The sequence below is a fragment of the Toxorhynchites rutilus genome, chromosome 3 (genome assembly GCF_029784135.1).
Source record: "Toxorhynchites rutilus septentrionalis strain SRP chromosome 3, ASM2978413v1, whole genome shotgun sequence".
Lineage (NCBI taxonomy): Eukaryota > Metazoa > Arthropoda > Insecta > Diptera > Culicidae > Toxorhynchites > Toxorhynchites rutilus.
The window spans coordinates 315436373-315448810 of NC_073746.1; the positions used below are offsets into that span (position 1 = coordinate 315436373).

General features: G+C 39.4%; 1 protein-coding gene and 1 long non-coding RNA gene across 3 annotated transcripts; one reads left to right on the forward strand and one right to left on the reverse strand.

Moving 5' to 3' along the window:
- Window positions 1-8407: 8407 nt before the first annotated feature.
- On the reverse strand, window positions 8408-9613 carry LOC129778421 (mitochondrial fission process protein 1). 2 transcript variants are annotated; one of them, XR_008743433.1, is made up of 5 exons: window positions 9429-9613; window positions 9169-9296; window positions 8924-9033; window positions 8602-8863; window positions 8408-8535 (listed from the first exon to the last, which is right to left on the reverse strand). XR_008743433.1 is itself a non-coding variant. In XM_055785310.1 (4 exons), exons 1-4 carry the CDS (start codon window positions 9478-9480, stop codon window positions 8695-8697), a joined length of 459 nt encoding a protein of 152 aa, XP_055641285.1. In that variant the 5' UTR covers window positions 9481-9613; the 3' UTR covers window positions 8408-8694. The 2 variants fall into 2 exon arrangements, 1 of the variants encoding a protein (XP_055641285.1); XM_055785310.1 differs by having other exon boundaries at window positions 8408-8863.
- Window positions 9614-10454: 841 nt separating this feature from the next.
- Window positions 10455-11073, forward strand: LOC129773588 (uncharacterized). The gene is made up of 3 exons (XR_008742690.1): window positions 10455-10631; window positions 10699-10805; window positions 10863-11073. It is a non-coding gene; the product is annotated as an uncharacterized LOC129773588 (long non-coding RNA).
- Window positions 11074-12438: the final 1365 nt, after the last annotated feature.

The window sequence follows — 12438 nt, forward strand, 5'->3', positions numbered from 1 at the left end:
TTTGAGGGACTTCGAAAATGAGAGCGTTACGTTGGAGGCACAAGGTTTTATGCATCCAATATAGGATACGAAAAACCTTGTTCTGAAGAATAATCTTCAGAAGCTTTCCTGCTAACTGTACTTGATTGACAAATCACAAACCCAAATGTATTATATGGATATTTTATGGATAGAAAACATAAAAATAAACTCTTTCGCTTAAATGTAATTTTCAATTCCAAGGGGAACTGGCAGATTATTTTCCAGCAACGATTAGATATTTCCACATTTTCCTCGATACTGGAAGCCCACCAGTGGTTAATGTTAATTCGATAACCATCTGTCAATAGCATTTGATTGAAACATATTTGGTCACAGTGTTACATGGATAGAAAACATTCAAATAAACTCTTTCACATGAATGTATTTTTAAATTCCCAGAGAAACTGGCAGAATATTTTCCGGATCTTTCTCGACGCTGAATGGCATCCAAACGGAAAGAATTCCGTGCGTGTATGTGTGTGTGTAGCGGCTGCTTCAATGGTCACTTTCTCTTCTCCTGAAGGATCGGCTTCTCTGTGCTCCCTCACGGTTTCAAACAAACTGCTTGCGTTTCAGGGCAGATCCTTCGCCGTCCAGCACCCTCAGCAACGATGTTGTCTTGTCGATGTCCTCATGAAAAATGAATGCGTCTCACCACTAGAATATCGATTAAGTATGCTTTTTGTGCGTGATTGAATCGAGAGAAGGCGTGGTTTACGATGGCAATTTGGAAGGCAAACTAGAGGGGAATGAACTCTCTGAGCTCGGAACTTTCGGCGACTGAGCAATAATCGATTGCGGGCGCATACAATATTGGATACGGAAATATCCTACTGATGGGGAAGAATAATATTCAGAAGCTTTCCTGCTAATTACACTTGGTTGAAAAATTACAAAATCAAATGTATTTGATCGCTGTGTTATATGGTTAGAAAACATTAAAATAAACTCTTTCACATGAATGTATTTTTAAATTCCCAGAGGAACTGGCAGATTATTTTCCGGATCTTTCTCGATGCCGAATGGCATCCAAACGGAAAGAATTCCGCGCGTGTATGTGTGTGTGTGTAGCGGCTGCTTCGAGATCTTCCCGGGGAATCGTTTGTGGCATCACTATCCTCCTGATGGATTCATGTCTGGCCTGGTGCACAAACAGGCTCTTGGTGACATCGTTCATCCGAGCTTTCATGATAAACGAAGAGCTACACCACAACAGCGACAACATGCTTCAATCGCTGTTCAATTAGAACTGAGTGGATTTCCGAGCAGCGCTCGCTTATATACCGATTGGTGATTTCAATAGCCTGTTTTGAAAGCAATTTTAAGACTATTGAAACAAGTTTTTGGATTGAAAAGTAACAAGTATAGAACGCGTAGACGTTTTATCTTTCGAATGAAGTGTTTATCATACCATTTCGTTCAGTTGTTTAGGAGCTATTAACGCTCAAAATCTCGGTCTCCGGCGTAACGCTTTCGTTTTCGAAACTTTGATTTTACACCCCGGTATAGAAATGAAAGACGTAGTCCTACGTCAAAAAAATGAACGAAACATTGGTCGCAGTCTCACAAATGCGTAATTCTCGAGCCAGCCAGTCAGCTTAAAAATCCCCGCTCCGCTGCCCTACCGATCGCATTCTTTGTGTGGACAACGACTGGACAACATCGTTGCTGGACGAGCTGCACGGCGAGGAATCGAGTGCCTTTCTCAAGGCAAGAGGGTGGAGGTGGTAGTGCTGGAGTAGAGTAGAGTTTTCAAAGGGCCTTTCTCAAGGTTAGAGACGAATGAACTGAAAAAGTTTAAAGTCTCTATATACCTTTTAAAGTCTCTATTATACCTCTATATACAATACCTTACCTTACCGTAACGATCATTCTCATCCAAACCGTACACCACATCGTTTCGCATCACATCACATCAACAAACCAACACAAGCAGCCATGTCTGGACATGGCAAAGGAGGAAAAGTAAAGGGAAAGGCAAAATCCCGCTCGATCCGTGTTGGTCTGCAATTCCCCGTAGGTGTATTCGCCAATTGCTCCGCAAGGGTACCTAGGCCGAGCGCGTTCGTACCAGTGCACCAGTCCACCTAGCCGGCGTTATATAGTTTCGGCCGCTGAAGTGATCGAGTTGGCTGGCAAAGCTGCTCGCGACGATAAAAAAACCCGCATTCAGAACAGAACACATTCGGTTCGGTGGACATCACAACAGGCAGTTGCAGCGAGTGGCGAGTGGCAAACGCAATCGCAAAACGGCAGCATGTGGCAGAAGAAAAAAGTTTGTTCTTTATACAAACTGCTTTGGTGACAAACCCAGAAGAAGGCGGCATCGAGGGCGTTTGAAATGGTTTTTTTCAAAACCACGAGTACTAAGTTTTCTAAATTGGAACCATTCCATAGAACACGGCGCTTTTCAGGGCCAACCTTCCAAAAAAGAGTTTACGAAATACAGTTCAATGCTTTCTAAAACAATATCCAAAATAATAATAAAACGCAAATTGATTTTTTCATACATTGTTTGCCAGGATATGATGAGTATGGGAATTTGGCAGTTGTTCTGAGCATATTGATGGTTGGGGACTTTCCCGATTATTCAACTTTCACCAATTCTTAAATTGCTTCTAGATTGAAAGTACAGTAATTTAAATTTAGCTCGACATTTAGTTAATTGGACGGACCTGTCATGCGACATATTTAGTTGGACATCTTTGTAAACATAGAGTTCGGGGTCCAAACTATGACCCCACATTTAAAGTCGACACTGTACCACTGTCATCGCAAATGTTCAATTACAGGGTAAAATCGTCTCCAATGCGACACTGAGTGGTGCATCGGCACGTCGCATTAAATGTAATTTACTGTACAACATGTCACAAAGCTGGATGGGAAGAAATTTTCCAACTGTGAAAGCTGTGGCGAGTGGCAAACGCAATCGCTAAACAGAAAGGTTTAGCCGAACAAGATGGGGATATCAAGTGATTACAAAACAATGAACTCTTTAGATTAAAGATAATTTTGTGATCCTGAAAAGGACCCTTTTTAGCCTGCATGTGAATCCAACAAGCGAAAAAATCGTAATGAATGTATTTTTTTGCCATCGCTGCCTTTTAACACTCATTCGTTCGTCTCGTTGGACTCGCCCCTTTGGCTGAGTCTGCCGATTTGTCTCTATCCTGTAAGCGTGTACCGCTAAAGTACAAAACGCGCGGATCCGCTGAAAAATATATCTAGTGATGTCTAAATTTTTCATTTATTCGATTATCAATTAATCGTTGGAGCATTTTTCAATATTCGATTCATTCGAATAATTGTCTTTCAATATTCGATTAATCGAGCGAATATTTTTTCTTGTAATAATCACGTATCATGTTGTCGTTTTGGTCGCGTGGTCTATCAGGTTATCGATGTTTCATTATTGGTTAAAAAAATGTAGAATAAAAAAATTATATAGCCTAATTCTTAACTTTAAAATGCATTAACCTTGAGAAAAATGCCTTCTTTCATTAATCGCGATTACAGTGACAATTATTCGATGTATTCATATTTTGATTTTAAATTATTCGATACAGAATTACTCGATAATAATTTTAGATATTCGATTATTTGAATTAATCGAACGATTAACCGACGTCTCTAAATATATCATTCTCTTTCAAACCGTAAATCAGTGTGGTTGTATGGCATCGTTTCACATCATATCGCATCAACGGATTGGTGCCGGAGCACCAGTATACCTAATAGCGGTTATAGAATTTCGGCCGCCGGAGTGCTCAGGTTGGCTTGCAAAGCTGCTCACGACAATAAGAAAACCCGCCTACAGAACATACCACATTCGGTTCGGTGGCAACAACTAGTTTCAGCGAGTGGCAAACGCAATCGCAAAACGGCAGCAGGTAAAAGAAGGAAAAAGTTTGTTTATACAGACTGCTTTGGTGGCAAAGCCAGCCACCGTAAAAAACGGCGCTTTTCAGGGCCATTAAACCTTTCAAAGAAGAGTTATTGAACGTTTTTCACAATACCAATGCATTCTAAAGTGGCATAATATGACATATAATATAAACTGATTTATTTTGTTCATGCTTGTTCTTGAACTTGTTGATGGTTGGGGTCTTTTAAATTGATCATTCAGTTGTATGGTTTCGGAATTAAAAGTGGTTTCAAATTACAACACATTGTATGCAGGATGGCATTAACGAATTTTCTCGTTAGCAAGAACTGCTTTCTTTGGTTGATAACTGATGTTGAAAATTGACTGACGTTACATTTGCATTGTATAGAAAAATAACTAAGGAGCAACATGATGAGCTATGTATTTCCTACTGCTCTGTTCTTATTAAAGGACTTTAATCCGAAGGTCATCCGTCCCTGTATTTACTGTTGGTTTTTCAGAACGCTTATAGCTCGTTTATTTCTCGACAGATCGTAGAGTTCGTCTCCAAAACCCCAGTTCTTTTTCATTTTTATTTACTTTGTTTGCGGTGACTACAAATCTTACAATTCATTCGTCTCCGAAACCACAGTTTAAGGTACGGTAATGTGCTTAATAGTGAAATATATGATAGTGAATGAGCTGATGACCACCTATGCATTCCCTATCACAGCCATAATTTTGATTGTACGATATGTGCATACGTCGAAAGATGACCGGCGTTGAACATTTAATAAGTACAAAGCCTTCAGAAAAAAATCAAGAGTCAAGTTTGTAAAAAAAAACTCAAAAACACAACACCAAAGGTTCTTTTCAGAACCCCCAACATGTTCATAAAGAGTAAACAGTAAACTAATCCATTTTTCAGGTAGATAGGTAGGTATTCACGTAGGGGAAGAAAATAAAAAAATATATTTAAAATATATATTTAGCAAAAGCTGTCCCCTTTGTATAGTCCTACGTCACTTCGGTTATGTCCCCGACATTACCTACCCGTCTTTTTGTATTGTGTATCTTTTTAAATTTTGGTTTTAGAGAAAAAAAATAAGGATCCTAATTTTTATCGTCTTAAACCCGTCCCATTTTTATTTTTTTTTATTTCGCAATTTGAGTATTTTTGTAAACACAATATCCAAATGAAAAAAATATATAAGAAGTTGTCTCCAAGATACGACCGCATTGTTAATGTAGAACTACGCTGTTATTTCATATAAGTCACTTGTTTATAACTTCTGGTATTATTTTATAATGCTGTGAAATTTTTGAAATAATTGTTTAGTAGAATGGTCCAGAAATGATTTTTTTTTCTCTGTAGAATCAGTTGGCGATAATTGATTGATGATTCATTCTTGCCCTCGCAAAACAATCGTATGTCGCAATTTATTTCATGTCAATGCATTGAAAATTTACCTCGAACGCTATTCCGGTGGCCTTTTCTGCAATTGACATAGACTCGGCTACAGCTGAATTCATACTTGTTGCACCAGCAACATTATTCCACATTTCATAAGTACATCAATATATCTTTGGCACCGCATGGAAACAACAACAATGACAATACTTGCAAGTTTCAAATATTATGCTACATGTTATTCAGTATTGCCAGTGGAATCGCACTTTTAGGCACAATGTTAACTGCTTCGAAAAAAAGACTAAATATTTGCCTCAGCAGAAATTCATTACTAATTACCCTAGCACAAACATTTCCCTCCCACTATCTACATTACATTTATTTTCTTGGTGAACCGCACAATTGTGTTGATTCCTTACACAATTGTGTAGCTCAATGGCGTGCAATGGCGTCAGTATGATGTAATGATTGCAATGCCAGAGACAATGAAAGTTTGCCTCAACGAGATCCACTGTTTATACTCTAGCCAAATATTCCCCTTCATTCTTCTTCTTTCCCTTTCTTCCCGGAGACTTTAAATCTTACGATTTCCCCTTCCTTGTTCGTCGATAAGTTGCTCGTTATAGACAGCTCTGTTCGGGATAGCACACAAATGGACAGAACCAATGTATGAGGAAATGGGATTGCTTCCAATTTTCATCAATTTAAACCAGATACAGACTGTGGGATCGTAATGTATAGCATATCAAACAAATCTTAGAGAATTTCCGATTCGTTTGGTATGTTAATCGCTTAAATCCGTTCGCGGTAAAAATAGTTATTAACGTTAACTTTATTTCATAAAAACGTGACTTGTTTCCTGATTCGGAACCCTTAATGAAAGACGTAGTTATACGTCAAAAATAACCGCCACTCATTTTTCAAAAAAAACATTATTATTCACGTTGGTGAATGACGAATGGCGCTACGTATGCTTCATCGAACTTTCACCCACACATGCGCAAGTGCTCCCAATTCGTCTAAGGCTAGGCGCATCGACGAGGTGTCGGAAACCTTATCCAGTAAGTACAATGGATTATTGAAATCCTTCAGATCACACATGCTCGGAAAGCAAAATGGTCCTCACGCTATTGTCATCTATCCAGAAAAATCATCAGCTGGAGAAAACGTGTGTTGATTCAATGATTCGAATCAATATTTATGAATATGTAGTTACAAAAGACGAAACAAAAAAGAGAGCTCGATGGATCGATTTCGAACGATGATTCGACGCAGTTAGGGCAACGTCATTCTACGATGTCGTGAGCTGTGCCAACAATTTGTGGTCGGCATGTACGCGAAGGTAGGAGGCGAACGACTCCGATTCTTATGACACAATCGACAGAAGCAAAGTGGAGAAGAATAAATTCTCTCGCGAGAAGCTATCATGAGCAACGCCGCCACAGTCTGCTATTTTCAGGCTAAAACGCAATGCATTGTCATGGAAATCGATAGTGTAATTGCTTCGGAAATTTCAAATCTGTCCACTGATCGACTACTCACCCATATTCTGAAATTTGAACGATTCAGAATAACCCGAACGGATCACATTTTTAATTCTGTAATCCTTTCAACTCAGGTCCAATCAAGTTGTGATAACGTGATAATGCATAACAATTTGACATAGACGACATTTAGCTTCGTGTTCCATTTTTGTAAAAATTGAAACGAATGTTCGGGTGGAATAAACACGTTTTTAAAACGAAAAATATTGATGGAAATTAGCTATGCCGTTTCAAATAAGTTTTGTACACAGTAACACATTTTCTGAAAGTGGGTAAAATCTTGAACAAAAATTGTGTTTGATAATGTTTTTTTTATATTATGTTTAAAGTTTTAGCGGAAATGTAGTTGAAAAATGTAGAGAAAAAAAAGTTGAGTTAGGGTCAGGACTATATCTTCTAAGTATTCAAATAACATGGAGAAATAATTTTCATTAAATCTTAACAATGTAAAATTTCTTTCGGTTTGTTAATCTGATAGAGAGTAAATTGCTCCACAAATACGGATGAATAACTTTAACTTCTATTTTTCATCAAGGCAAGGTTTCCACATTTCAATAAATCGTATAAATTCGAGTCGAACAGATTTCAGTATGCGAAAGTCGATTTCGATCGAATCGTGAAATCCGATCGACTTTCAAACCTATCGGATTCCGAAATATGGGTTAGTGTTCGATATTGTGCCCACAAACATGGTTCATGGTCCATGCGATGAGCTGAAGCTTTTACTGCCTCTCATGGCAGATGAAAAACACGATATCAAGAGTAGGTATCCACCAATATAAAAACGAAGAAGTGGACAACCATTGACAAATACCAGTAACGCAGACTAGCATAGTTATAAAAATATAGTTAAGCTCATTAAAACTTAAATGTAAATGACCCTGTAGAAATTAATAAAAAAAAACAAATAAAAATAAATAAATCTTGGACATTTTGTCCTCGAATGAAGTGATTGTCATACCACTCCTTTCAGCCGGCAAAGAGGTATTTACAATCAAAACCTTGCATTCCAAGTGTAACGCTCTCGTTTTCGAAACTTTGAACTTACACCCCGGTACAGAAATGAAAGACGTAGTCCTACGACAAAATACCCGGTTTTATTAAAGAGTACATAAGAGCTGTAGATATGTGCTCCCTTGGCCGAGTGGTTAGCGTCATAACTAACATGCCGGGTGTTCGGGTTCGATTCCCGTTCTGGTCGGGGGAATTTTTCGTCAAAGAAATTTCCTCCGACTTGCACTGTGTTCACGCGTATTCTAGAGCTTGCCACTCAGAATGCATTCAAGGCGTGTTATTTGGCATAGAAATCTTAACTAAGTACTAATAAAGATGGCGCAAGTAATACTACGTTGAGACGGCGAAGTTCCTCTAGGAACGTTAGTGCCATTGAAGAAGAAGAAGAAGAGCTGTAGATAAAGAACTAGGGAGAATGATTGAAGGCTACTAAAACTACAAAGCTTTAAACTTGGAGTTCGATTTACTCGAAATCATGATAATGTTCCGGTTCCCGGTCTGATTGGATACCGACAATATGTAATGTGATAAATGGTAGCAAAATGAAAGCGATGCATAATCATCACAGCAATTTTATTGTTATATTTTGAATTCATTCAGCACCGAAAATTGTCTTGAGTGTAAACTAATAACAGAGCTTCCCTTCGCGGCTTCAACATCTTTAACAGCTATTTGAAATCTTGAAAAATTATAGAGACGAATGAACTCTCTGAGTTTAAAGTCTCTTTAATTCAATACCGTTACCGTTGAAAAATTATGCGTAATAATTGAGCTAATAAGTGTAAGCACCCGTGAGTACGTGAGTCTTTCTGCTTTCGAGAATAAAAGTCCTCGCAGTGTTATTTGAAAAACTTCCGATAGGTTTCATCCATTACAAAATCCATGGCGTGATCGATCGGGTGAATAATAAATGGAATGGCCAGCAAACCGAGAGCAGTTGGGGCCCACATTTTGACTGGTCCCTTAATTTTACCCATCGCAAGCGCCTTTTTGGATATCCAGCATATTCTGCAGAGAAAAATCATTCATTCTTTGTTATGCGATGTATCTTAATTACCGTTTCTATACCGATTTATTGTAAATCCTGGGATGATCACCGAAGCGAACATTTGCCAAATTAAGGTGTCCCCCGATGCGATGGCTGCACCACGTGAACCACCACCCAGCGCTTCCGGTTTCTGCAAATTAGATAAAATGAAACACACAATATCCGCCGATGTCTTGCAATGTTACATAACAGCACAGTATCGCAATCGATACTACGATACTATAATTATCATCAGATGAAAGATCCCTTCGAGATGAGAACGTACCGCATATTGTTTCCGAGACTTATCCGCGGTGTCCGCTAGAACATAACTGACCGCAACTCCATAACTGGCATGGACGAAAATCTTCTTCACGATAGGTCGAAACGCTTCCCCAACTTCATTCGCGTAGCCTTGAATTATCAAATACAATTACTGATTAGTTCAATTGGCATTGGCGAGAGCCATGCGTGATGTAACGGAAATTCCCACTAGAGGTGAATAACTAGACGGATATATGGCACCAATATCACGGCAAAGCATACCAAGATAGCGAACCAAAGTGTCTCTATAGATGTCCTTTTCTGTGGCCGACATCGGGGATGGCAGAGTGATATAAAGGCAGAAATTGATATAAACTACTTCCGAATTTCACTAAACATCCGAGTCTTGCGTTTGAATCAAATTCCACGAGCCGATGGAGCTATTTGTTTATATTTATGAATTTGACAGTTCACGCTGCTCATTTCAGTGCTGCAAGAAGATTTTTTCATACACGAACAACGCAAAATAGACTTTCTTCTGGTAAATTACCCACGACCATAAAATTACTTTGAAATATTCGTTCTGCAAGTGGAATTGAAACGGAAACACAAGATTTAAAATCACCCTTAGGCCGATTACACATTATCCGGTTTCAGCCGGACCGGCAAATTTCCTAAATGGCAAATTTCGACCGTACCAACCTCTTTACGGCGCCGTGATGCAGCCGTCTACTGCTACTACAATGTCCGGCGACCGGACAAGAATGATACGCGATGACAGTAGCACCGTGTCGACGTCTGGTGGAGACTTCGGTTTGGGAAAGCAAATCATTCTCTATACGCTTAGCAGATCTTAAGACAGTTTTAAGTTGTTTAAATTTTTAATGAAAATTTCTACTTTATGTTATTTGATTACGTAAAACCCGTAGTACTGATTCTTAATTAACCATTTTTGTATAATTTTCTTGACATTTTCACTAAAACTTTCATTGTAATATGAAATCAGTATCAAACACAATTATTCTTCAGGGCGTTTTCCCCACTTGCAAAAGAAGGTGTTACTCTATTACATAAAGAACATATTTCATAAGAAGAAGTTATTTTTCATTCATACTTTTATTTTTAAAACATGTGTTTACTGTACCTGAAAATCCATTATCACTATCATTTCCCAAAAGCGGAACACGAAACTCCATGCCATCAACGCGAATTGACAGTTGTTTGTCATGTCTGTTAGTATTAGTACAATTCAGGCAATTTTTATCCCCTTGAATGTGTGTGTGCTATTGACGTTTGTTTGTTGATTTTGAAATCAATTCAGAATTTACAAGTGATATGGATGTCGAAATTTTCATTTCGCTTCTTCGGCAACGATCTGTGCTGCGGAACAAATTCGGTGATACAAGTTGCTGCACGAAGGTAAGCAATGGTCACAGGCGCACGAGATCATCATGGAGCATATTGCCGTGGACTGTGTTATCAACGGTGGGTGGTGTCTTTCGACAAATTGAACGAGTTCTTAAATTAACTTCCGTTTTTGTTTTGTTCACAGATTCGCTACTGAACGAGTTCGATGATGTCAAACAAATTTCCAACTGGTTAATCAAGGGGCATGTTTTGAGTGAGCTTATCGAGACTTTATGAGGAGTTTAGTTTGTGGTAATTTGAGCACACCAAAAATAGCTCTCTCCTAATATTAAATTCTTATTCTTTCAGACAATTTGACCTGACTCGAGACGCGATCGACTACGAGGTGGACGTGGCTCGGCTCGAGGATCTCAAGCCCTAAATGTCCGATCTGTGATCGGTGATCGAGATGTTTCCCTGTCCGACGCCGAAGCATCGGTTCTGTCAGAGCGAAATCACCCAATATATCTGAGTCGGACATTTTTTGCCCAAGATCCGCGTATAAATAGCTGTGCGTAGATTCACGCTCGAGTAGCTACTCCTGCCCCAGGAGTGAAGGTGAAGGTGAGGTGAGTTTTTGTTGATTTGGACACACCAAAATAGTTCCCTCTTCTAATATTCTTATTTGGTATTCCAGACAGTTCGACCTGACCCGGAACACGATCGACGATGAGGTGGCCGCAACTCGGCTCGAAGAACTCCAACCCAAACTGTCCGATCTGTGCTCGGTGATCAAGATGTCCCGGCGCTGAAGTATCGGTTCTGTTAGAACTAAATCACCCAGCTGTTGGCATATATATGATTTGGCCATTCTTCGCCCACGATCCGATGTGCGTTGATGCGAAATGTGCTCCAGAAGCTGTCCCTGCCCCAGTTGAACGTGTTCCAGGAATTGCGACACATGCTCAGCGTGTTTCTGGACGAAGATCTGCGGAAGCAACAATGAGATAGTGTTTGAAGGGAAATTATGTTTTTTCAATTAATTTATTTGTAAGGCTCAATCGCGTGTGAAATAAATTATGCTATTTGTGTATGTTTGAAAATAAAATAATTTAGCGTACGAATAAGTACACCGCAACTGGACCAAAATTAGTTTTTGTAATACTGTTGATGACACCTATGTGTTTTGTCCAGTAAGTTTTTCATTTTTATCATTACAAATTTACATTGCCGCTGTTGTGGGAACTGTTGTAGATATATTATATATTATGTAGATATTGGCCATATGTGGCCAAGATAAACGTGTGTGTGTGTGCTGAGCGAATTACGGAAAATGCTCGTAAACGTATTCTGAAGTGGGCGTAAGAACACCGTCCTGATGCAGGGTGCGCGTAATGTCCTGGTTTGCCACACTCCAACATTCGGCCGTCTTTTCCAAGGGACGCAAATACGAGAAAGCTCGTAGTTGCCGCAGCAGCTGTGGTTTCAATATTTTTCGTATACAGTGGAACCCCGATTATCCACGAGCGGATGATAGTTTGCCTCATACAAACGTCTTAGATACAAACTAATGTCGTATCCAGACCATTCACCATTCCGCCGTCATCGCGGATATTTGCAGCAATGTTTATCTGTCATTCCGCTATATAAATGAATGCATGTATGTGTATGTGAAAGATGTACGGTTTTGTGTAGCGTGAGGTCTCTTTTACATTGTTATCCGGTTATCCGTCCAAACCCAGCGGCGCTTTTTGAAACCGGTCCGGCTGAAACCGGATAATGTGTAATCGCCCTTAGGGCGATTACACATTATCCGGTTTTTGCCGGACCGGTCTGAAACCCAAATGGCAAATTTCGACCGTACCAACCTCTTTACGGCGCCGTGATGCAGCCGTCTACTGCGACTGCAATGTCCGGTGACCGGACAAGCATTACACGCGATGAC